This window comes from Cydia pomonella, chromosome 2, assembly GCF_033807575.1.
Source record: "Cydia pomonella isolate Wapato2018A chromosome 2, ilCydPomo1, whole genome shotgun sequence".
Classification (NCBI taxonomy): domain Eukaryota; kingdom Metazoa; phylum Arthropoda; class Insecta; order Lepidoptera; family Tortricidae; genus Cydia; species Cydia pomonella.
In genome coordinates, this window is record NC_084704.1 from 7303568 (window position 1) to 7331510 (window position 27943).

The 27943-nt window shown below is 36.3% G+C and overlaps 1 protein-coding gene across 5 annotated transcripts; it reads left to right on the forward strand.

Moving 5' to 3' along the window:
* Positions 1-913: 913 nt before the first annotated feature.
* Positions 914-27882, forward strand: LOC133532602 (synaptic vesicle glycoprotein 2B-like). 5 transcript variants are annotated; one of them, XM_061871368.1, is made up of 10 exons: positions 914-1132; positions 17233-17451; positions 20665-20827; positions 22366-22547; positions 24355-24539; positions 25632-25792; positions 25884-26061; positions 26160-26434; positions 26816-26943; positions 27780-27882. In XM_061871368.1, exons 1-10 carry the CDS (start codon positions 1126-1128, stop codon positions 27845-27847), a joined length of 1566 nt encoding a protein of 521 aa, XP_061727352.1. In that variant the 5' UTR covers positions 914-1125; the 3' UTR covers positions 27848-27882. The 5 variants fall into 5 exon arrangements, with proteins under 5 accessions (XP_061727352.1, XP_061727339.1, XP_061727368.1 ...); XM_061871355.1 differs by lacking the exon at positions 914-1132 and adding an exon at positions 7691-7757; XM_061871384.1 differs by lacking the exon at positions 914-1132 and adding an exon at positions 8190-8333.
* Positions 27883-27943: the final 61 nt, after the last annotated feature.

Below are 27943 nucleotides of genomic sequence, written 5' to 3' on the forward strand. Positions count from 1 at the left end.
CAGCATTAGAGCGGGTCTGGGGTCGTCCAACAGGTTGTGGCACGTTTCGCCTTCGAATCCTGTTTGTGCGACATAAGTATTAATAAATATTGTATTAATACATTCGTAAAATTCGTCAATCGCAGCTAGTATAGTGCATCTTCAGCATATAGGTGGTCTTCTGGCGATCATACTCCAACATATTGTCGACCATATTGTTATGCAGACGACACGTGCAATGAACTTTATATGGAAAAACATGATACGAAAGAAAAAGTGACCTGACCTTCAGTACCCAGGGCTGGGGTCGACCAGCGTCCTCTACATTCGTGGCAGATGCCTTAACCACATGGCCACCCGAGTCACGGCGGTATGGATCAAATTTTCTCAAGTGTATTTGATTTTTTCCTAGTGTCACATGCAATGTCTTATTCGACGTGGATCTGCAAGACATGATTAACAGGCTCGACAGTACGAATATCAAACAGACTCGTGCGTGTTCCTTCTTGTCTACAGATGCGAGTGATGAGGAGCTTCATATTTGGTGTTTTGGATGAATTGGATGTTTATAGACAGATTAAATAACATCGTATATATTATCTATGACTGACAGAGAAAATTGGTAAGTGAAGATTGTAAATCAAGAGCACTAAATAATAACATTACTAGTCCAGTCCGCTTCAAATTTGAAGACATGAGAGCTTTGACGTCAGACGCACAAAATTCTTAAATTTTGAATATGTCAGAACTCAAGGTTAGCGTACGCCTTGCTATGATACTAGAACTAATAGTTTATAGGGACGCAGAACCATCAGGTTTGAACCAATGTCAAGAACGTTTCAATTGCTATGTTCCATTAATGAACATTCTCAATTGAAACTATGCACGCAATAATGTATTGGAATCGAACGCATCTTCAGTCCTCTCTCAGCTTTGCTTTAGTTATCTCGTTTAAACCGTTTAAAGCTTATTATAAAGCCACGGAAAAAAAAATCTTAAATAAACTTAAGTGCAAACTTAGAATATTAGAAAAAAAAATACTTTTTTTCTGTTGATAAAATTAAATAGGATATAGTGTTCAAACAGTTTGTTAATACAAATAGACGTGTTATAGATTATTTGTGAATATTTAGATGGAATAAAAGGATGCCAGGTAAATTAAATCTAAGAATTTGGATTACATTTAGCATTAGCACACTATTTTAAGAAGACTTACGTAAAATAACAGTTCTCATTTAAAATCCAATTTAAACATTATGGTGCATGCGACTTACCTGTGCGTTAAAAAGGGACAAAGTGTTCAATCTCAAACATCTATGTATTACCTCTGTTATATGTAGGTACCCCAAAACCAAAAACATATAAGTTATAAGATGCCGTAATCTAGTAACTGTAATGCCGTACGATAAATAAATAAATAAAAAGTTTGTATTCTATTTCAGACACTAGCATCTGATGTGTGTATTGTAACTACGAGTATGTTTGGATATTATTATACTGGGTTTTCTAAACTCTCATTCTCATTTCATACTTGTCACTGTGCTTGTCCCTTTCGCGCCTACATACTTGTTAGAACGTGACAGGTATGGTGACAGGCGATAAAAATGCGTCCGTGCTACAGCCGCTGGGTTCAGAAGCATGATAAGTAGTTAAAAAGTGGTTTTAAATACTTATATGTACATGATCGGTGACCTAAACTATTTTTAGATTACTACAACTCATTAAAACGTATCCATCTGGCAGTTAACCGACCATTAGTAAACCCAATTAATCATTTCTCCACTTAGTTACTTTGTTTATTTAGTTGTATGGAATTATGTCAGTCGTGTGGAGCATTAAACATTTATTCGTTTCTAAACATTTGTTTCATATCCGTTGTCAATATATTTACGTTATGTGCTTTCGTGACTCCATATAATGTATTTTACGTGACTGCTACATACCAAAAAACCGGCCAAGTGCGAGTCGGATTCGGGCACGAAGGGTCCCGTTACATTATCTATCATGTGTGATCTGGAAAATTTGTTATAACTTGGAATATTGCAACCGTTAAAATCGTTTTAAGTTATAATAATATTAAACGAATTATTTTATCTGACTCCACATCAGAAGGTTGCGTGTTCAAGTATTGTCAGTTAGAAAATTATTCATTTTACGTGTTGCCATGCTCATGCACAGAAATACTAGCCAGACATCTAATCTGATAAATATGGTACAGAAAAGAATATTCCAAGTCCCGAAACCACGCGTTAAATCTGCTTTTGCTAAACGGTTTAAAGCATTTCTGTTTCCGCACATATATAACAAATTACTCAAAACCTGCAATATAAAAGATTGTCGGTTAAGTCAAGTCAAAATGCAAATCCAGTCTCTTCTGGTATCCTGGAGTTATGACGAATGTGAAGACATTTTGAAAGTTATAAGGTAGCAGCAGATAGTAACCTCGGTTGGTATCTGATCCCAAGAGAACAAATTCCCTCGTAGGGCTGCATCTCCTTGTTATGATTTAATGCGTGCGCAAAAACACACACACACACACACACACACACACACACACACACACACACACACACACACACACACACACACACACACACACACACTCACACACACACTAATCTTTGTATTTCATATCTAGATTAAATATTAAAATATATATTAACTTGTGCACCTTTATGCTCAAGCAAATGCATGTAACAAAAAAAAAAACAAAAATGTTTGTAACCACGGTAACCACGATACAGGCTTTGCCTAGTGTGGGGACCATCGTTAATCTTAGGCTTTAACATTAAGATTTTAAACCTTTACTGTAAAAGGAATATCCTGTGGCTGCATATCACGTCGGGGTCACCAAATATGGGGGTCCAGGCAGGAGGAGTCAAGTGTAAACAGCGGTATAGTCAGTTAAATAATGAACATTTATTGAAATGTATCGTCGTCTTATATACTATTCCTAAACCTACGAAAAAATAGAAAGATAGGTATCTTAGAACTACAGAATCTAATCTACCCTTTTACGTAAATCGCACCTCTCTAGAGTGCGATGGCATATCTTCTATCCCGCTCACAATCGCCGGTTGCATGAAGTGGGTAGTAGAAAATACAGCAATTCAGGACTACCGCAGAGAATGTCGCTTGCGAGAGTAGCACGCCCTGTCTTCCATCTCGCTCCAACCGCTGCATAAATACGTGCGCGCCGCCTGCGCGCGCCTCAGTTGCGTCCGGCCATCGATGAGAGCGCGTGTCCCATAGGTTATAAAATACTACATCTTTAGTAAGTATGACGATCGGTACTTATCATAGGAACAATATTTGTATAAACATACAAATGTGTTGATATAAAATTTAATTGTAATTACGGTGTTTATATATATATTAGTACAAAACTACACGACGAGACTAGTACAGATGACACTTTTTCCATTGAAATTGACAAATGAAGTAATGTGTAAAATTTAACTGAGTGTAACTAACTAGTGCTAAAGTTTGTGATTATAGTTTTAATTTTTCATATAAGTAAATAATGAAGAAAGACATTGTGGTTAATTGTAAAGGTGATTGACATATACTTTACATTTGCTACTAGCAAGCAGAGGATTATAATTATAAACCTACAAATGTTTTTTTTTTTTGTGAAAAATATTTGTTTTTGTAATAAATTATTACAATAAAGCCATACTAATAAATTTAGTTAATCATGGTTCAATAACACAATAAATCAAATATTTAAGTTAAGGTACAGTCAGCAACAAAAGTAACGGATCAAACAAGGTTTCAAAAGTATCTACCATTCCGTAACAGCTTCACAAAAGTTGATGGTTCTATATGTATACCAATTTAGACTGTAAAAATATAGTTTTTAAGAGTAAGTAAGGTAATTTTTAGAGAATTATCTATATTTGGAAAAGTTATCCGTAATATCAGATACTTTTGGCGCGTTGTTTCATCCGCTACTTTTGATGCTGACTGTACACCTAAACTTTTATCACAAAAATTACGAGCCAATGACACGGTTATCGATAATGAAGCAGCACTACCTACCTACTAACAGTATATATACAGTTCGTTCGCGTTTAGAATGCAGTAAAATCATTACAAGCCGCCGGCCTAGCGATGCTCGTAACCAATCAAATCGTTCCCAATTAGAAAATATGCCTTCAAATGATCATTGTCAAACTATATTTTCTAATTGGGAACGATTTGATTGGTTACGGGCGTAGCTAGGCCGGCCGACAATAATGATTTTACTGCATTCTAAACGCGAACGAACTATAGGTAACACATCCCTATTGGACCAAAAAACAACTCGTACTAAGTACCTATGAGTTTCCAAAGACTTTAGAAGTACAGAAATTTGTGGTGCGAAAGTGAACCTAAGCGATGCCATGATTGTATGCATTGTCTTTGCAACAAGTGTTGGGTTCACATCTTGATAAGGAGCACATGAAATTAACAAAACGTTTGTTTACATCACATGATGTATTGGACATTTGAAGTCCAATACATTATGATTAAAATCTAACGAAGTAATTATTATAAAACCAAAACACAACCCTTTTAAACAGTTTCTTATAAGATTTTACATACGTGTTTCGTGTTAAAACTCCACTGAATAGCTACAGCATGCCTGACCACCAGGCCTAGCCAAGATAACAATCGATTGCGCAAAACGAAACTTATACATAATTACCTGTATATAGTAGCATCATACTTTATCTACGACAAAAAAATAATATAATTGTATTATCATTAAATGTCGAAAGCATAAACGAAAACTGAACACACAATCGTCAATCAACTGAAAATGAAAAGCAGTAAAATGTTGTTTTTTTTTTACAAATGAGAAAGTTATATTGTAAAAATGGACAAATCTGTGAAAATATCGCAGTCAATATTGTTCGTTACGAACCTTTTTGTAGGTGAGTCAAAGCCAGACTCGATTAGGTCATACCGAAATGATGTTCACTGAGCTGTACCCAATAAAATAAAAAAAGAAATAAAATGAAATACGTTTATTTCAGACAACGTGGTCCATATTTTGTTAGTACATCTTAACAATTAAAAGCTATAACTAATGTTTGATTCCCAGTTGCCAATTCCCAGACCTAGTAACTAATGGTCATGGGCATCGAAGTTTTGATTTTATTTCTGCCTAAAACTGCAACACCTTTAAGTTTTGTAAGTACAAGCAATGTCGACGATCGACGTTGACGTTGATCTCAAGATAGTTTGAGCCATCACTCCATGTGAGTTTTATAAGATACTTTTAGCTGATGGTAGTGATGGTAATCCAACACGGCAATAAGGTAAACGTCTCGGTAGTCGATATATACAAATGCTCAATAATTGACATCCTGCTATTACATACATTGCTAATGACGTAAGCTTAGAGCAAAAAAATTGAGTATAGAGGCGTATTGTGTGGTATTGTCAATAAAAATTTTGTAGTCACTTCAATTTACTGCCATCTTTCGACACAGGACTAAAAACTCTTAGAATGACATATGCTATTTGACCCATGTTCTTCCACTGATAATGTTTTAAATATCAAACGGTGTTACCATATACTCGAGTATAGGCAAAAAGTATATCGCCATCTATTGGAAAATTATTTTTCTTATTTTTTCGAGGCTCGTACCTATTTTTCTTAGACTTTATTTAGTTTAGAGATAACAAGCATATACTGGACAAACAAAAGAACAACTACGTCTGCAAGTACGCAATCTGGTAATATTTTTTGTATTCGATAACTAATTGAAGCGCCGGATTCTTTGAAATATAATTGGATTCATAACATGGAAAAAATTAAGTTTGATCAAACTTGTTATAAATATCGCCAACATGATTTTCAGTTTACGATACAATATTTTACGAATAACGACCCGTAATAGTCGATGCAGTCGCATAAAAGTTTTTAAAGATATTTTATTTTTAGAGGACCTGTAATGGACTTTTATTTAATGTTTGGGATACAAGAAAATTAAGAATATTACGTGTATATTATTAATACAGAAATCGTAGTAGAAGCCAAACCTACGTAGATTTAAATAATATCTACGCATGTTTATTGTTTACGTATCTCCATATATTTAGTCAACCCCACCAATGGAAGTAAATGAAAATAGACTTACAATAATTATTTGATTAATTAATAGTTAAAGTAAAGCTTGTAATACTTAAAGTAAAAATAAACAGTACCCCTAGTGTAAATTTATTCGATAGCGAAACGTGGCGTACGCGTTTGCATTAAGTCTCATTTAGTACGTCACTTTACGCCATCGAAAAAATTTGGTACAGATTAAAATCTTCTAATCTTCTACACTTGAACCGAAACTATCAATAGGTACGTCATGTTTTAAATGGGTACTTACGCCAAAGACGTTTGAATTGCAGGGCGTGAAAAAGAAAGAAACATACGCAAAAACGCGAAAATCGTAAATAACGCGATTGACCCTATCTATGACCTGCGTAGAATCTGTTAACATGTTAGTCTTATTTTCTTTTGGCATAAATCGTAAAACATGTTGCAAATTTGCAATATGCATAACAAAACAACAAGAAAATTTTGATGTATTTTCTCATGATCTAGTTCTTTAATCTGTAAACATGAAAATCGTTGTACTTATATACATATTTGTTCATATCATTATAAGCCTATAATTCATTCTCACGTAGGTTCACCTACTTATTTTACTGCAGCGCCATCTGCATTTAACCTCATTATAAAGCTATTCGAAAGCAACAGATAATTTTGAACGCGATATCTAAAAATCTCTATTTGTAAAAATATTTGTTGATACCTTTGCTCGTTACTATACGATATTGCAACTGATTGTAAGCACTTAGCCGGCCAATTCGAACGCACAGTGACTTGCGAAATTGCGTTGAGAAATTATGAATGAATTCATTGATAAAGTCGCTAATGTATTTTTACGGCTGATGGTACACTGACATCTGAATGATATTTGAATCATCTTATTTAGTTATCGTGCGTCTCGCATACGCTAGTACAGTCAGCATCAAAAGTAGCGGATCAAACAAGGTTTCAAAAGTACCATTCTGAAACTGCTTATCAAAATGTGTTGGTTCTATATGTAGAACATTTAAGTCGGTAAGAGATATACTTTAGAATGTAAATTTTAGAGATTTATCTATATTTGGAAAAGTTATCCGGAATATCAGATACTTTTGGTGCGTTGTTTCATCCGCTACTATTGATGCTGACTGTACATGTACGGACAATTACGAGCTAAATGCACAATAACTCTAATATTAGTGTAGGTTCGAATAGGCCTAACCCTAATAGGCCTAGCCTATGAATAACAGTCGGTTAGGTATCTATCAATTCGTTAGAGACACACCATCAGAGCAGGTGGGTTGGGGTCGTCCAACTGGTTTTAGCACGTTCCGCTTTCGGATCCTGTTCCTACGTGATAAGGATTTATACATATTATATTTCATATTTGGCTACCTCAGCTAGGGCATCTTCAGCTAGTGCATTGTCGGCCTTGTTGTGGCGAGGTTATACAGGTGACACGTGCAACGGTGCAATGCCTTATTCGGTGTGGATATCTACATAACAGGATTAGCAGAATCTGAGAGGCGCCCAGCGAATGCCTTTGCCTGCATCGATGCAAGAAACATGCTCATGAAGTATGCGTTTCATGCGCTGCGCGCTGGCTGACCGGCAATGACAAAGGATTGAATACTTATGGATAGAATAGATATGCTTAATAACATCGCGTCGTTTACATCGATTAAAACTACAGTAAAAATTGGTAAGTGACAGTTGATGCAATAGAACTGTGTATATCAAATATAAGTATTATGGCATTACTTAAGTTTAGGTACCAGTCCATTTCAACTTAAACTTCAAAGAATAACGGAATTTCGGCGTCTTAACGTTAAAGAATTCTTACATTTAAATATAGCTCGAGGTCAGTCTGTGGCTATTATTAAACTGATTATCGACGTGTTAGTGTTTGACTGTTGTTTTCACTTACATAAAAATATACAATTTATAAGTATTAAAGACGCAGAACTATCAGATTAGAACCAATGTCAAGAACATTTCAATTGCTATGTTCTATTAATGAACATTCTCAATTAAAATTATACACGCAAGAATGTTTTCGAATCGGACGTATCTTCAGTCCTCTCTCAGCTTTACAGCTTGCTATAAAGCCGCGGTAGTGTTTTATTTTTTAAATAAAGTAAAGTGTAAAACAAGACTATTTTTAAATTATAACTTATTTTATTGTAAACAAATTAATTGGCAAATAGTATTTATACTTAGAGTTAAAAGAAGTTTTAAAACTTTTGTGATCATTTTACATGGAGTAAAAGGATTTAAGGTGTGAATTTGTGATGTCAGGTAAGTATATGTATTAGAATTAAGATAGATTTTTATATTATTTAACACTATTCTAAGATTTTTAAGTTAATCATGACCTTAATGAGTCTTATTGAACAACTTTGTAATTTATTTTTATTCGGCCTATATAACCTCACGTTATTGGTTGTAGTAAATTTAGGGCAGAAATGTAATAATGTACAGGCCTCACAGAGTGTGATTATTTTTGTACAAAGGCTCCTAAAAATAAATATAGTTTCAATGATGCTGCGCACCAAGTAAGATACTGGGATTCTTTGAAAATACGTTGCGCACTCGCGGCCAACTCGTTACACGCTCGCGGCGAAATCGTGTCGTGCTCGCGGCGAACTCGTTGCATGTTCGAGGCGAAATCGTTTCGTGTTCGCGGCGAACTCGTTGCATGCTCTAGGCGAAATCGTTTCGTGCTCGCGGCGAACTCGTTGCATGCTCGAGGTGAGATCGTTTCGTGCTCGCGGCGAACTCGTTGCATGCTCGAGTCGAAATCGTTTCGTGCTCGCGGCGAACTCGTTGCATGCTCGAGGCGAAATCGTTTCGTGCTCGCCTCGCTTTCAACTCGCTCGCAAATCGCCAGTGTGATAGGGCCCTTAAGGAGCTTATTATTTTAAGAGTTTATTTTTTAACCGTAATAAAAAGTCAAACGAAATAAGTAGTTGAAGAGTCCACTTACCGAGGACAAATTTATTTTTTCACAGGTCTAAAAGGACTTTATATTTACACAATTGTGTAATTTTAAACCAGAGCCAAACCAAACTTTATATTTATGCATGTTCTATGTTGTAGGCAGTGACACTATGAACTAAACAAAAGTGGTCATTATTATCTATTACAATAAATAATGTTATAAACGATAAAAATAATCATATTGCACGAGTAAGTTCCACTAGACTTAAATTGACCGGGATATAAACCGTGATTACCTTTTATATTGATTTTGAGCTCCCGATATACCCGTGAACAAGATGCATGTAACGGCGTCGTAATATCCAAAAGCAATATAATCACAGTATATATCCCAGTCAATTTAAGTCTAGTGAAACTTACCGTGAATCATTCAAAACGCATATTGTAAGTTATCCGTTTAACGTTACAGAGCATTTCAAAGTGGTCGTAAAGATAACAATACAAACTAAATAAACACAAGCATTGCTACACAGCAGCATTGCAGTCTGTCAAGTCTACAGCAGCAGGAAACAGTCTAAGTATATCAATGAGTGGTAGAATTGAATTCTAATTGTGACAGCAATGCGGTAACGTCAGCTACACATGTTTCCTCCTAACCCACCATTAAAAAATGCTCTATGAATATGTAGCAAATGTGGGTGAAATTCTTTCGTTTTAAAATCTATCGTAATAAAATAAAATGGAAATCCGTTCCAATTGAAAATAGTTTAAATTACATTGAAATAATTAGTACCATAGGTAGAACCGTACGTGATTATTAAGAACATCGACAGTAACATCACCCATTAGCCGCAGCTGTGGCCTTACACCAACACCGCTGCAGATTTAAGGCTGCAGTCATAATTGAAATATAACCTTAAGACTTCAGTAATCACAAATAATCGCTTTTTTAAATTCCAATTAGAAAGTTTAAAAGTGATAATCTAAACTTTTTTTAATTTACATTACACCAAATCACCAAATTAATAAATTATGGTCGGATTTCTAAATGTATGGTGACCAAGTTATATATAATAATATTTTTCCGTTTATATTTAATATCTAAGTAAGTATGACTTATGTAAATGAGCATGACTATGCAAAAAATCTTCACTTATCTTTTGATTTTGTGCGTATAAATAATGATACTTTGATTATCAAGGAGACAAATTTCCTCTTGTAACGTTTGGATAAGTTATTTGTATTTACACTTTTGCTCTTTTAGAGTAGGTAGGTACCTAAATATCCGTGCACAGTACGCGAGTTATAATAAAACTAGCTTCTGTCCGCTACTTCGTCTACAGGAAAGGATTTTTTGCAGTCACCGTTTAGAAAAACCCCATATTGTAGCCTCTCGGGAATACCTCGGCAGGTAGCTCATTCCACAGCCGAAGCATCCGCGGGAGGAAATTCCTAGTAAACCGCACAGTACGCGACCATTTAGGGTCTAGGGTGTGAAGATGAACTCCGTGCTGACGGCAAGCGGTGTGGTGTTAGAAAGAGGCCCTTGGCATCATGTCAAACAATTCTTCAGAGCACAGCACAGTATAATGTTGACGATTGATAAAAACTATTGTATGTCCTTTCCGGGTCCTCAAACTATCTTCATACCAAACTTCAACCAAATCGGTTCAGAGGTTTAAAAGTGAAGGGTAGGTTTAAAAGACAGGCATACACAGTTACTTTCGTATTTCAAATATTAATTGAGATATTAGTAGCGCTTGCGCAATTTCTTTAAATAACATGGAAACTTTTTCGACCGCGTCATCGTGATTTCGCCAAGATTGTTGACGTGTCACTTTATGGTACCTGGAGACCAAGAGGGTAATTTTCAAATTATGTAATTACTCGAGCATGTTAGATTAAGATGAGTGATGTTTTGCTACCCGTAGAGTGTAACTTAACCACCTTTGGCCATCTATGTTGGTGGTTTAGTTGGTGAGGAGTATTAGTGGGCAGTTAAAAAAATCGTTATGTAGATTGTGGATTAGGTTAGTTTGGTTCATGTTGGTGCTATAATTGTGGTAATACTTGTAATCTAACGATTATTTGTTTCTACGCATTTTCTTAATCTGACATTTACAAGATTTTTACATTGTACACAAGATTTCGCACTAATATGGAAAAGTGATAGAAAAAGATGACTGTTTCGTTCGCTACGGCACGAACAATTGGCATCAAGATGCCATCCAGAATTCTGAAATTAATTTCAAATGATTTGTTCTAACTACGGAAATCGCCTTTTACCATAACATAATTATTATTATTTTAAACTTTATTGCGCATAAAAAGAGTACAACAGGCGGACTTAATGCCACTAGGCATTCTCTACCAGTCAGCCATAAGGCAAAACAGAAAAACTTCAAGGTGAGTGCAGTGAGAATTAAACAAAAAACCGTAACTTTTGAGCGTAATAAAATTTCAATCTAAATTCTATAGTATGTTTATTTATACCATAACATAATTGTATTTTATACATCACGTATTCACTATTATAAACTTTAAAAGTCAAAAACTTTTATTTCTTTAATTTTACAATTACTTTATTGGGGAATAACAACATAATACATATAAAACTTAAAATCTAAATCTAAAAATAAATAAAACTAATCTTAAAATAAATAATTAAAAACTATCCCCCTGCGGCATGGTGCCGTAGATGCTGGCAGCATTTCCTCGTTGTATCGCAATACTTATTCTCTGTGCGAGGAAGCTGCCAGCTCTACGATCACCGGTAGCGTCTTCTATTTTTTTGGCTAATGCCTTAAATAGTGTAGATGCATTCGGACCCCACGGGCCAAGGGTCTCGACGCCAAAAGGTACGAAATCGTATTCGGGGCCGAGACCCCTATATTTGATCTTTTTTAATTTTTCGGCCGCCTCTGCCGCCGCGCCGGGTTTTGCAGTTGTGCCGTGGAGATGAGACGGGGCTAGAGTGTCTACACATGTGGCGTCCCACACCAGCACCCGTCCCATCTTCCACGGAATTAGTGACATTCCATCCGGTCTCTTACCATCGTCTCTTACAATACCAGCTGGCTCAAGAAGAGCTGGCACGTTCACGCTGGCAAGAGACCGGCGGAGAATATCGTTAAGCGCGGCGTGTCTAGAGAAGCGGCCGGCGCTCCTTTGGCAGGAGAGCCCGTGGTGTCCGAGGGCGTCGACATCAGTGCCGCAGGGGCACCTATGTGGAGCACAGACCCGGACGCCGAGTCGCAGGCAGGTTGCAACGCGCAGAGTGTGCGGTTCCAAAAATGTGCCTGTGTGTACCGAAGGAAACGCGTGCAGCCAGGCGCCGGATTCCTTCGTACCCGCTGCTAAGAGTCTGGCGCGTGAGGAACCTATGCTGCGACTTAAGAGAGAGTCATAGATAATTTTACAATGGATGTCATCCCAGGTCCTTTGGGAATTTAGATTTTCGGGAAAATCCTTACCCGGGCAGGCAATGGACCAGGCGTTTTTAGACTCCGTTAAGCCAGCAATCTCATAGTTTGGAGGGCAGGCCCTTAGGATTTTGCCTACGAGAATTGCTGAGCTATGAACGGAAGATAAAAACGCCGGGGTAGAAACACTAGAAATTTTGCGGATCCCTATCCCACCGTGACGAATGGGAAGGGATGCCTGGGTCCAGGACTCTTCACTAAGCTGCAAGTTCAAAATCGATTCCAAATTATTTTTGATAATGTCGTCTAAAGGTATTAACAAATTTTGAAATTTTGAGAAAGAGCAACAGCGAAGTACATACATTAATTCTGGTACAAAGAGGCAGAATTTAATAATAGATAAAGCGAAATGCGGACTAATTTCGAGAAGACGACTTTCATAATTTTGGAATTTAGAAGTTGTGTCGGAAATGAAATTTGAATAGGATTCTTCAAAAATAGGAGACCCAAGGAGGCAAAGAGAGCTTTTGTCTATTATTTTAATGTTTGGTGTAAGGAAATCAAATTTTTGCTTTACATTCAGAAGATTTAAAGAGGCGTTATGAATAAAAAGTTCACATTTGCTATAGTTTAGGTCTAAGCCAATTGTTTCAAATTTTGATTTAATGGTTGAAAGGTCTGATAGCACGGATTCGAGGTCGCCTCCCAGGGTTCCGTCGTCTAAATACCAAACGTTAAATTTTGATTTTAAATTTTGAATAATTGGATTAATGGCCAAACTGAATATTGCCGGCCCGAGAGGATCACCTTGCTGGCAGCCGACTTCTGAAGATATCATATTATCGCGGTAAATTAATTTGGTAGGGTCAGCATAGCAATGCAAAAGGTAGTTATAAATTTCGGGTATGTTGTTCTTTATTTCTGTCAGCAAGGTATCCCTATTTACCGAGTTGAATGCGTTTCGAACATCAATTTTGACCAGCACATCACAAGATGAATTTGAGATGTACGTGCGTAAGGCATGGACGGCTGCCTCACAACCTCCTTTTATGCCAAAACCCAGCTGTGCAGGTTCAAAAAGGGGTTTTAATTTGGAGATTATATACCTGACTGCAATTTTGGAAGCGAGACGTCTTATAGTAGAGCCAACGGCAATCGGTCTAACTCCTCCGTCCTTTTTGGAGAGGGCGATGAGATTTGCCCCGTATAGGATCGGAACTATGTCCGGATTCACATTTCCTGTGTACATGACGTTAATTAATTTGGTTAGAGACTCGAGGAGACGCTCACCAGCGTCGCCCACGGAATGAGATGTAAGATCTTTTAAATGTTGGGGCGAGAGTCCGTCCAGACCTGCAGCAGAACCGATTTTGAATGATAAGATACCTTCCATTACGTCTCTGTTTTTTATTTGTAGGCAGGCCTGGTTTGCCGTTGGTGGGTCCAAAAAGTGTGGGATGGTGGGACCTGGGGGATGTTTTGTCTGTAAAGCCAAAAGAGTGTCGGGGGTATCCGGCGATAGCACGTCATTTGAGAAGAGGAGGCGGGCGGCACCTTTAAGGTCGCCATCGCTTATTTTATTTTCAATGTATTTAGAATGGTTGAAAGTTGTGTTTGATTTGATTTTATATGTAAATGCGGGCGTCGGAAGAATATTGGCACAATTGTTTTTAATTTTTTGTGTAAGCGATATATTTGAATCATCTTCTTGAACGTGGAGGGTATGGTAGGAGAAAAGTAAGAGACGGTGCCAGTCTTCGGTGGTGTTATTTTCGGTACATTTGTTAATGATATGAGAGAGGTGTGATGCGACAGAAATTCTGGCCCCACGGGGTATTCTTTTTACTATGGAGACATTGTTTTTTAGATGGCTGAGATGAAGGTGAAATGGAGTGGTAGGTTGGGCGGCTGTGGGGAGGGAAATTGGCGAGTTAATTTGGCTATCATGAGATGGTAGGATATTTTGGGTAAGGGAAGTTCTATGGACTTTACCCGTATGGATATTAAGTCCTTTAATGTTCTTGAAAGCCTTTTGGCACAACTGGCATATGATTGACGTGCTATTGCCGGCGGGTTGCGTCGCGGGCTGCATTCACACTTAATATACGATACAATACAATAGATGGGGACAACTTACAGCTACAAAGCACTAAAAATAATAATTAAATAAGTAACTTACAATAATATGTAAAACGTATCAAAAATTGTAAAACTATAGCACGATTGTCCTGGGGTCGTAGGGTTATGGGATAAAGGCAGCGGGATTCCCTTGAGGTCGAGTCTCATACACCTACATATGTGTGGTTGCGGTTTAAACGTGATAGGCACTAGCAATAGTAGCAATTCACTTTAAAATCAAGAACAGCACGAATAAGCGTAATATGCTTCGGTGACGGTTATTTTTCTTGTTTGTAAATAATAGAAATTTGACAACCAGCCGTCATGTTGTAGGAGTAACGCAAGGACGCATTTCTTGTGCTCGGGCTGCGGTCCCCGCACGGAGGTTAGTTTTTTAAACTTTGTAAAATTTTGTTCATTTATAAATCACGCTTTTTTACCCGTATTTGCCCTTGAATTCTCCTATAATAGTAAGGTTACTTTTATACCTTAATTTGATTATGAAACTTTTAACGCTATCTATTAGTTTTGTTTAAAGTCAAAATCAAATAAAATATGAAATATTATTGCCATTATCGTTCCTAAACTAATTTTATTAAAATATAATAATGTAACATCTTTAAGAGCGGGGTTATCTAAATAGAAGGTTATCTATGACGATCGGTACTTATCACAGCAACAATATGTGTATAAACATCATATGTTTACTTATGATTTAATTGTAATTAAGGTATTGTGATAAAATGCGACCAAACTACACGACAAGGACAGTATGGAAGACACTTTTTCCGTTTACTAACGAAGTAATGTGTGAAATAATATCTATTGCAAAAAGCGGAATTCGAGAACTGCAATTTAGTAAAAGAACTTTGTTTACTCAGTGTTACTAGTGCTTAAGTTTGTGATTGTACTTATACACTTGCGTAGGTAAATTATGAAGAAAGACATTGAGATAAATAGTAAAGGTTAGTGACTTATACTCTGTACTTGCAAAAAAATTACGTTTATCTCACAAATACCTACTGAATACCTTATAACTTACTGAATGCGCAGGTTTGATCCTGCTTATGTCTCCTGAATTATGCATTAATTTAATGAACTAATGAGTATAGGTATTTGTATAAAACCAGGATATTAACCTTTTTTTGTTTAAAGTTTTGTATAAAATTGTATGCGTTTGCGGTAAAACCAATGACATAATGTCGAATGTATTGGGCCCCATACATTCCACGACTCTTCTACTTCCGCATATGGAATATATACAAAAAATGCTTGCAGGGTCTTAGGAGGATAGAGAACATGATCGGTTATGCCGTTTTTTAGTTATTGCAAAAAGTCTTCACTTAGTAAAAAAAGTATTTGCAAAGCGCTACGAAGGTTCTCCCTTTTGCGTGTAATGTACATGATAATTAGTAATAGACCCCGTTCAAGGAAGTTGTAATGGAATGACAGAAGGGTCACTATGGAACCCTACACTGAGTATGGCCCGATTTGCTCTTGGCCAGTTTTTTATTTAAATTAATTAAGTTTAAATATGTCTTTCGTGCAATTTTATAAATTTTGTCGTTATGACAATAATTTTTAGCGGTCTGCTAGGACTAAATAAGATACCATAATGAAGGATTTTAATAACAGATATGTAGGTCGTAGTTTTAGGTATTGACACCTCCTCGTCAATTTGCAGTTTTTGAGTTTGAGACTTTAATCACTTTGACCCCATTCCGTTTTGAGATCTAGGAGTTTTGGTAAATGGGTAAAACGAAATTTAGGTGCAATGAAACCAACTCGAAAATCTTTAACGATAAAGGGTTTGGAACGGTAATGGAGTACCAGAGATAATATTAATATCCACGGTATTTAATTATTAAGTATAGACACGGTTTTTTTACACCTTTAATTTTGAGCGTGCGTCCCTGAGTTTAAATTAAGTAACTTTCTCAAAGACACCGGTATACAAATTAACACCATTTCGGAGATAATCAAAAAAATATTTTTGATTAATAAGGCCCCTATAAGTGGTAGGGCACAGCACATCGGATGACATACCAGATTTAGAGCAGAGCCTAACTGGGAAAGTACCTCCACCTTATAGAAAACCGGTCAAATAACACTAGACCCTACTTATAGTGTTGTGTTCCTGCAAGTGAGACTAGGTTACCAGAGTTCAACGAGGGTGGGGGGTTTAGGGTTGGCAACACGCATTTATACGCGTGTATATAACAACGCGCATAGTTTACGGAGACTGCTTAACATCAGAACGTATGGTTGTTTCCCACCAACATAATATAACAAAAATAGTTAATTGTAACCAATCGAATCATAAATAATGTATGGAAATAGTCACGTGACTTTTCGCTTGTCGTAGCATCCTCTACATTGTTCTTTTCGTTTGGCTTTTGTCGATGTACGATTGTCATTGGCTAGGCCCCCAGATAACAATACTTACTGGAGTAGAAAAAAACAAAATCGATGGGCAAAATGGCGTACCTTCACGGTATTTAAGCTCCTCGGAAAAAGACTGCACTCTAACGCCTTGACAACAGAGGCGTGTTCAGATATGTGTGAGCACCTTGGCTGCCCCGATATATCTGATGGCGACTGTATATACATGCTTCATTAGTTACCATGTAGACAAAGCTGTGTACTTACCTGTATTTAATAAGTTTAGTAATTTATATTTATGATATTTAATTCCAGAAAATGAAGCCACGAAAACGCCCATGCAGATATTGGAGGAGGCCCTGGAGTACAGCAAATTTGGATATTTCAACTACAAACTAATGTTCGCGACGCTCATGGCTGTGTTCTCGTACACGAGTGTGACCACGACTTCTTCGTACATCCTCTCCAGTGCAGAATGTGACCTCAATATGAGCATAATGCAAAAGGGGTTATTGAATGCCATGCCATTTTTTGGTAAGTAATTTCATTTATTTTTTGTTATCCCTGAAGATTTAAACAACGGAAGTCTAGCCTTGTTGGTAGTGCCCCTTACTACGAAGATGTAGGTCCCGGGTTGGAATCCCGGCAAGGGCATTTAATTGCGTGTTTATCACATTTATTTTATTCCTGAGTTATGAATGTTTGTCTATGTATACTTATTATGTATATAAACACAGTAAGATTGTCCAATATTCCTATTTTATTTGTTTATTCATAATATCCACCACCTCCAATACGGAAAGTTTACACAATTGCTTGCTAGATGGCTGTCACAGTTTCAAGGCATGTATTCGATATTAGTATGCAAACCGTTCGCTAGATGGCGGTGGCGTCGGGATAGAACGCGCAAGCGTTTGTCTTCAATAGAATAGTTAAGTTCTAAGTTTAATTATAATTTATTGTGTGGTAGATTCTAAAAGCCTTCAAACTAGACTAGAAATGCTTGGAGACTGTTACCTTTTTTGAACACTGTTATCAAGTTCAAAATACTTATCTCTAACACTGTCTTTCGTTGATTAGTAAGAAAGAATGCCCATCAATCCCGCCACTTAATCAGCTAATTATTCCAGGTGTCAAACTGATAAACTTACCTGTTATTTACATTGTGGTACACTATATGCAAGTTATTGTGATAAACTATATACTAAACCAGGGGTCTCCAAACTTTTTTACCCGAGGGCTATATTGCACCTCAGAAACTTTCGCGCGGGCCACTATCTGGTTTTTGGCGGGGTGCGCCGGGGGTTAGTTGTTGCTGTTAGGAACTCAATGAATGCTGAAACCCAGGAGCCTGGTATCCGTTTGGTGTCCGCGGGCCGGATTGGAACGCCTTGCGGACCGGGGTTTGGAGACCCGGGTACTAAACGGTACACGTTTCCTACATAGACTAGGATCCCTAGAACTGTCTCGTGTGCATAATTATTAGATCGCCGATGGAATTCTGATCCTTGTAGTGATGCTCCTAGGCTGACAAGAAACCCGATGTTGCCAGGTGAAATATCCCCTTTATCCCAAAAATAAATGTCAATGGAAAGGTAATTAAAAACGTACCTACCTAATAAATTGATATCAATATTAATTAGGTTGGTTAATTATGCTACTAGCTCTTAGGTTGTCTAATTAAAGTACCTAATTAATATTTACATCAATTTAAAATACGTTTTTAATTACCAATTAGGTCAGATTTGTGAAATAATAGGTGTGATTTCTTCCATGGCGAATGTATGAGAATTGTAAGGGAGAAATTCAAAGGGCTGGGGGCGATTTTTGAATTTCCAGCGCTCGATTTCGTCACTCAAAATCTGTAGAAAATAGCGAAATGATATTTTTGAAGTTGGAGCGATAGAATTTGGGAATTTTTGAGCCTGGCAATTTCGAGTTTCTTGAAGCCCAGGAGTAACACGACAAGGATCAGAATTCAAACTGCGGTCTAATAATTATGCATAATTATGACGCCGTTATAGAGATCCTAGTCTAATAACTACTATAATAAAAACAAAATTTACAAAATCAATACGATTGCAACGACTAATTGTCTCATTTAAGAAAAACGAAATCCGGAAAACTAAATATAAAATTAATAACAAGGATTCAAAACAACAGAACAGTTGGCTTCTGACACTTTATAGCTTTTTAATAACTACTCAAATTTATATTTACACAAGAAATAAGCAAATAATGTGTTACGATAGTAATATAATTGAGATAGTTACAAATGTGAGATAGAGATAGCCACCGCATCATATTAGAAATTTTACTCTCATTCAGTAAAATTTTAAAGACGAAAGTTTTTCTCGTTTCTTTGTATCATTAATTTACCGAAATGTTAGCAAAGGTCTCCGATCTCACTCGGGCAATCTGCTTTCTTATATCCGGATGTTCTCCTCTATAGGTCGCATTTCTTAAACAATTCTCTTGAAATTTTGTGAGTAGGTAGTGAGGAGTATATAAATTCTCAATTTACATAGATTTTTTCTGTCGTTTGTTTTTTTAGGGTTCCGTAGCCAAATGGCATAAAACGGAACCCTTATAGTTTCGCCATGTCCGTCTGTGTCTGTCTGTCTGTCTGTCTGTCCGAGGCTTTGCTCCGTGGTCGTTAGTGCTAGAAAGCTGAAATTTGGCATGGATATATAAATCAATAAAGCCGACAAAGTCGTACAATAAAATCTAAAAATTTAATTTTTTTTAGGGTACCTCCCCTACACGTAAAGTGGGGGTGAAATTTTTTTTTCGCTTCGACCCTAGAGTGTGGGGTATCGTTGGAAAGGTCTTTCAAAATTAATAGGGGTTTTCAATAAACATTTTTTGATAGTGAATATATTCGGAGATAATCGCTCCAAAAGAAAAAAAAATGTGTCCCCCCCTCTAACTTTTGAACCATAGGTCCAAAAAATATGAAAAAAATCGTGGAAGTAGAGCTTAAGAAAGACATTAAATGAAAACTATAGCAGACATGATCAGTTTAGCTGTTTTTGAGTTATCGCAAAAAGTTTTCCCTTCATAGTAAAAAGACTTACTTTAATTAGGTACTGATTATGCAAATTTGCCTATTTCTTTAACTCGGGTGAAAGGTACCGTTTCATCCCTTGGTTAACAATTTACTATACTTTAAGCTCCAGTTTAGCTTATTGTGACGGAAGAGTAACTACGGAACCCTACACTGAGCGTGGCCCGACATGCTCTTGGCCGGTTATTATATATTCAAAATGGTGAAAATCGGCATTAAAAACTTAAGTGTCATTAGCGTCTATGGCACTTCCGACCATTTTTAGTACGCTGTGGTAATAAGTCAAAGAAGTAGGTTTTTTTATTTGGTTTTACATGTTTTAAGCTTATCAATCTTATCGTGAAGCCTACAGTAGGGCTAAGATGGTCCGCTCTTTATCATTTGTCACCATGTCTGTCACGTTCTAACAAGTAGGTACGTACGAGTAAGTGCGAAAGTGACGGGCATAATAAAAATGGAACCATGCTGCCACTGCAGATCACAGAGCCTAGAGTTTTAATTAGCAACAAAAACTTAAAAGGGGTGTGGCGTTGATCGTATGCGAGGTTTTTGGCAGTGAATTATTGAGATTCTAAAATTGGACGAACGAGTCCTTACATAATATATATTACTAAATTGTACCTGCTCTTATAACAAAGGAGCTAGATTTGTATTTATTTTATATACGTGTTTTTTTCCAGGGCAAGTCGCGGCAGCCCCGTTTACAGGGTTCGTAACGGACGCACTCGGACGAAAGATGTTTCTAGTTTGGGGGCACGCCGGAATGTTGGCATGCGCGCTTCTCGAAGGCACAAGTCAATCATACTGGATGCTATTGCTTGGGAAACTTCTAGATGGTATATTGTGAGTGCTAACCATCTATTTTATGTATTTAGCTAAATATATCCCTGTAACTTGGCGCTTTAGAATCCAAGCACCGATTTTCTCATTTTACTATACAAACATAAATATTTCACCTATTAATATTTTGTTCTATTTCTTGATTTATTATGTATAGTAGATTAATAATCAATATTCCAATATCCATATAGTAATATCAGTAGTACCCGTCAGCCAGCACTGGAAGATATAAAGATACACACGGTACCAGAAAGTCTGAAAGTCTGAATTCGCCAACATATTTTTTATGTTAAATGGATCTAGCATTACAAACAGTAAATTTGATAGTAATGTAGTACTCGTATGCATACAGTAGATAGGTATTAAATAAAGTATCATTGAATCTGACACTGCAAGTATGCCTGAATCATAAAACTTTATTAGTTATAAATCAGATCGCTTCCTGAAGCACCTACTGTTTTGATATGACCTACGTCTGTTATCTAAATATCTCATTAGACTAATGACCGCAATATCACTACAAAAGCAATGATAGTTTAGCTTATCTCCAGTTCTGAAGTTAACTGGCACTTATTCATAATAATTGTTAAACTAAAAGACAGAAAACTACCATTTGATTAAATAAATGATAGAGTAGCATTAAAAAAGTGCACACATTGGTAGGGTATCTACGCAATTGGGTATTTGTCACATGTTGAATATTATAATAAAATTTAGCTAAATGGATAGAAAAAGAGCAATTATGAAAGGGTATATAATTTAAAAAGACATATTTTGATTATAAAATAAATACAAGGCTCCGAAGTATGTATATATTTTTTTACTTTCAAAAAGAAAGAAGAAAACGGTACCATTGGATTCCTTACATTTAAAAAAAATAAATTGTAAGAGAACTATATTCATAAACTCAATATTTCTGGGTCAAAAAAGCAATTTTCTTGATCATGCATACATTTAGAACAGACTAATGTAATGTGACGTTACATTACAATATCATTTTGTTAGCGGTTTTCAATCGTCGAATGCGAGCGTCAGAGGGCCTACCGCGAACCACGTTCGACGTGTTGCCTCCCTGTCACACTTACATACGAATTTACAAGTGCGACAGAGAGGCAACACGTCGAACGTGGTTCGCGGTAGGCCCTCAGGTTTTAACTCTCATTTCTGACCTTTGTGTTGCCTAAATGCCATGAGTCTTATATAGACATTTGATCCTCAAGAAAATCAAGGTCGATTGACTTTCTGTACAAAAAACTGTCAAGTAGCCAATTATGCAACATAAATACATAAGGATATTGTAGTACACCAGATGCATTGCGAGTAATGTTGTTAATTTAATATCAAATTCATAATTTATGAACTTCGAATACCGTCCGTTCATGTTTTCTCAGAGAAACGAAAATCGAAATTTCGTTATCTGTCTCTATTGTCTCTCTATTGAATAGCGATATAGGTAGATAACGGAATTTTAATTTTCTTTTTTCGCGATAGGTCCTCTGTATCTGTTCAACTATTTCTCACTCTTCTCCATAATATTTTAGTTTAAGCTTCACATTTAGCGCAACAGCTGTCATGGTGACAGAGTTCACCCATAAAGGCGTAAGAGACAAAGTATTATTGGTGTACTCTTCTTTTATGTCCTCGTCGCTCATCCTTTGCGCATTAGTAGCCTGGGGAATACTAACGAAACCTTGGGACTTTATCATCATTAAAGGATACCTTGGTAAGATGTGTTCAATGATTTTGTAACACACACACGCACGGACACACGCACACATGCAGGCACGCATGCACGCAGGCATGTACGCATGCACGCTACACGCTGCACGCTGTGCATGCACGTACACACACACATATGGTAGGGGAGCCCAAGAATTTTGAAGTTACTCGAGCGCGGCAGTTTTGAGTACCTCCACCATGTATGAGTCCTTAAAACAGGGTCGTGCGTCCAATTATACAGCCCGTCTGAATAGTAAAACAAATCTATCGTCAGAAATAATCGGGCGCGTCAGATTAAATTATAGTGGATTATTTATCTGTTAAAAGTATCAATTTCAATAATGTAACGATTTCAGCGATCCGTAGCGGGTAATAAGGATAAAAAATTGCAGAAATAAAAACATTACTTTGACTTACCTACTCGAGCGCGGGCGATTTTTTTTCTTTTAAGGGGAAAATGCAAGACTAACAAAAAAAACTGCCGTATTGCACAAGCCGAAGAAGCAAAAATTGTTTATGCAGATTAGAAAGTGTAATAATATTTGATTATTAGTGATATGGAGGCTGAATGTAATATTGACGGCCCCATGGATCTACTCGTAAGTAGTTGATTTTGCTACAACGTCCCTCGGATGACGATGACAATATAAAATATTAGGTAATGGTCCTCCCAACAGTGCAGGCCATTTTTTGCCCTCATGGGCTGAAATCCCCCGCTATTTTCAACCTGGAAGCGCAAGTAATATGTCCATTGGTGAATTGTTGTGCCCTTTAAGCTCAAAATATAGCTTTTCATTCTTATTAAGCGCTTTAAGCTCAAAAGTTGGATAGTTATACCTTAGAATAATATTTAAAACAAAATCGCTATCTTCTGAACATGACATTCGATTTTGATCTCCTGGGCGGGATTTAACGCGGTTTTACAATCTTGAAAAATATTACAAACGGTCAAAAATCGATTGGTTGTATTATTTTAAAGCAAAAAAAAAAAAATAGTTTTGGGAAATTTAATAATTGTGATATCTTTAATAGTAAATTACGCAACCCAACTCTTTAAATTAGGCGATGGGAGATTGTCATATTAACTTACAAAAAGGTGGAAATACAATTATAAACTTAAATAAAAAACTTATAAATAAAAAATATGGCCCAAGTCGAGACCGTTTGGTAGGGTGCCCAGAAGGCTGGCTGCATTACCCCTCTGAATAAATATCTAATATATTTTTTATTCGATTTTGGTCATCTCAGCATTCGATGTAGTTGTATATGAAAAAAAAACTTTAAAAAAATATTTGACAAAAATTTTGGAAATTATCTTATATTACATAAAATCAGAATAAAGATACTTCTCCTTATAATCATTAAATCTGACCATTTAACACAACTGGGACATCAAAATGAACCTTATGTATAATAATCTGACAAGTTCGAGTATTTCAAGATGGCGGTTTTGTTCATTTTCAATAATTCACTACAAATTTGCATCACTGCCAAATTGCATGTCTTTAGAATAGGAGGGTAGGGTTCCCTTAACATCCACTCTGAATATCTGACGCGCTCGAGTATTCCAAATATATGTTTTTTTTTTAAATAATCTGTAGCCGCTTCCCTGACCACTGGGAAAGAAAACATTATACAACCTTTCTTCTTCTAATTCTTCCTAGCATCTAATCTTACGAATCCAATTGGTCTCTACGACGCTCGTGCATCTCCAGCTCCCCTACCAACACTTTCTAACCGAAGCAAAATGGACGATTGTTTGAAAATGTCAATAAGTAAATAAATATACTCACTGATATCTTCTTTTTCAGAATTCCACCCATGGAACATGTATCTTTACTCAACAGCTCTCTCGAGTTTAATAGCAATGATATTGTATATCCATTTGCCAGAAAGTCCCAAATTTCTTCTTACATTAGGTAAAGAGTCGGAGGCTCTGGAAGTCATCAAAAGAATATATCACGAAAACAGTGGGCAGCCAAAAGACTCCTTTCCCGTAAGTATTTTTTACGTGTTGTTAGAGCTCCATATTTTTATTCGCGGAGCTCTTATGAGAACACTTCGGTCTTGCAAATCGATTAAATGCCTTTTTCTCAAAGACCGTTTGACGTAGGTATGTTAACGGCACCAATCATGGGACATTTAAGAGGAAATTTGGAGTATTTTTGATATTTTACCGACACCTGTAAAATTTCTTCCGCTTCACGCTTTTAAAGTTGAATGTCCAATTCGTCCTTTATGCTTTCTATGTATTTAATGAAAGCTACTGTAATTGGTTTCAATATTATTAACCAATTAAAACTGTGTTTTTTTTGCTCCAGTCATGGCTTTCAGTCAGCCTTGCGCAACACCCAAATAATAATGATAAACTACGATTGGGTTGTGAGTTTTAATTGTGGTCTACCCTTTTTCGGGCTTTTTACGTGTCACTCCTACTGAGCAGCTACAATTTTCTTCAAGGTCTTCACTAGCGTAAAGATAACAATAGTTACACTAATGGCTCTGTGAGCTCTCGCAAGAAGCTTCATAAGCTTATAAATATAAAAATAATGACTTCGTTAACTCATCAGCGAACTCACAAAGGTCTAAAGTGCCCTAGACCCTACTGGCATTTAGATAAATCCTTTTTACCAATTTTAACCATTCTGATCATAAACCAAATAAATTTCATATCATATATATGTTTATACCGTTATTACTTTAAATAGTAGTGTGTCTACTTGTAAAAAACAGAAATTATTATCATAGAAAGTGATTTTAATTCTTTTAGAGCATTTTCATAATTAAAAAACAAAACCAAACGACAGAAAAAATACATCTAACTATAGCGAACCTGTTCTCCCGAGAATCAGTTATGGGACCTGCAGAGGAGAACATCCAGACATACGAAAGCATTTTTGTCCAAGCTAAAACGAGTAACTTCGCTGACGCTCGTTCAATAATGATTTTAGCCTGCGGTGGTTAGTCAAACCAAGTATAGGTTACTACCTACATACATTTAATGTATATGGGTACAAATAGACAGGATATATACGAGTATCCTGTCTATTTGTACCCATATACATTAATTTTGATTCGTGTTTTACAGATTACGTCGTTTAACGCTTCTGGCGTGCACTTTACTCCAGAAAACATCAGCATAAAGAAACAATTGACGAACGCGCTATTTCAATCAAAAGAGTTGTTCATGAGACCGTTAATCTTTGTACTTATGTTATTTGCGACCTCGACATTTGTGAATTTATTTGCGTAAGTTTAAGAAACTATCATAAATTTACTACTACAAGGCACAAAATGAATCAAGATTTCAGATTTTACACCTAAAGTTCTTTATGTACAGATATTCCGCGCTAAGGCTTTGGTTCCCTCAAATATCCACAATTATAGAAAATCACCAGAGCAAGCATGGCGGAGAAACTGATCGTTTCTGCGTCATGATCGACGGATACACGAGCGAGCTGGCTAACAATGTGTCGCTGGCTGCGGCGAGCAACAGCATATCAGATGTCTGTGTACCTGTAAGTGGATTTTCCTTAAATTGTACATTAAGAAATAGTATTTGATCTCCAGATTTTCTTAAATATTTGTGTGAAAATTGTATCTTTTTTTTCCACAGCACCCCGCAGGTGCTGATACGTACATCAACGGGATAATCCTCGGATTCCTATCCTTGGCTTTAATTCTCATCAGCACAGCGGTGGTGGATTTCATTGGCCAGAAGCTCCTAATGTTCGTCTTGTTCATAGCCTGTGCTACGTGCTCAGCAGCACTTTACTGGACGAGCTCGTCGTTATCAATTGGCTTACTGCTAGCAGGGACGTGTGCTTTGATGCAATGTGCACTGAGTCTACAAAATACTGTACTTATGAGATCGGTTCCTACTTCTGTAAGGTACGTATACGCCGAATCGTAGACATACATTTACGGATTGAACCGCTCCTACTACGGTCAAATAACTTGATGGCTTTAAATATAGAGGAACTTAAAAACTAGGTAACAATTTAAGTACTCAATTGTATATTTAATGAAAAAAAAATCATATTTAATATCTTGCCACTACTCCACTACATTGAAACGAACAGTGTCAGTGTTTCCTATTTATTTAAAGAAAGTAACAAAATTTACTCTGTTCGGCTCCTGCGAAAGCAGCTATATTGATATAATTTACTTCAAATATTTTTGACTTTAGTAAGGTGCGCTCTTTTTCCAGCAGATTATATAATACAGTGATCTATAAAGGACCATAAGTAATTGTCAATTTCTTTTTCACAGGGCACTGGCGTTGACGTTGATAATAATGTTGGGAAGAGTAGGATCTCTAGTGGGAAGCGTTTTATTTCCTGTGATGTTAGAAGGAGGCTGCATGTTCCCGTTCATGACTTTATCCATTATAACACTAGGTAGGTACCTATAAAAATATATAAAAATTATAGTAGGCTGGTAAATCAGGTTTTAGGTTACTTTCCGTTCAAGTGATCTCGGTTATACATGGTATCAATGCATACAAATATATGAGATGACCAGCGCAAAAATGGTGGGAGTAGTAAATTTTCTTGTAGTTTAGGTCAAATCACATACATACTTAATTTCACCTACAATTTTATTTTATTTTTTTAATTCAGGTAATTACAAAAATTATATATAAGCTTATTTACTAAGTATCGTTAAATCAGTAAGGTATTGTATCGATACTCCGTCGAGTCGAAAGTGCCGATGTTATTAAAAACGCAAATCAAATTCTCTAAATTTCACAATTTAAAATAGTCAACCTTTTATGAACATAAAAATATTTTCATTTCATTAGCGAACGAAAAACAATCTAAACCTTAACAAAGCGGGTTGTCCACTTTGTAATTTCCTTAAAAAAATTACAGACGGTAGTAAACTCTGTCAAAATTACAGAGGGACCAATTTTAAAGGCGTCCATTATTTTCTATGAATACCTAAATACCTACTTGAAATGGTGACAAATTATTTTTCTTATTTAATAGATTTTTCAATTATTAAAGTAATTCAACATTCTAATAGAATCCAGCTTATCGTTTTCTATAACCAACTAATTTATTTTAATTATGGTAATATAAGTAGGTACTTAAAATGGCTATCTAATTAATGTTCGTTTATTCAGTTTACATTATTTATTTTGCTTCTGACACCACTGCCCGTATACGCTGTTACATTTAATCTAAAAGTTATCAATGAAGGAACAAACTGAAATTTTATTCTATTATTTCAGGTGTTGCTGGGTTGGTTTACTTTTTTCCGAATCCCAAGAAAGAAAATGCTGAGGCCGGAGACAAATAAAAACCTAGACAATAAATAAAAGACAGTCTTAATAAGTATATTTTTTATAGTACACTTCACACTCCATATAACTCAATGAAGTATAGATTTGTAGAG

Bases quoted from the DNA above. Each gene is read 5' to 3' on its own strand.
- LOC133532602 (XM_061871355.1), top strand. From the start codon at position 7,691: ATGGATAGAATAGATATGCTTAATAACATCGCGTCGTTTACATCGATT. The intron at 22,548-24,354 runs GTAAGATGTGTT...CTTCTTTTTCAG, and splicing joins CATCATTAAAGGATACCTTG to AATTCCACCCATGGAACATG. The intron at 25,793-25,883 runs GTAAGTTTAAGA...CTTTATGTACAG, and splicing joins ACATTTGTGAATTTATTTGC to ATATTCCGCGCTAAGGCTTT.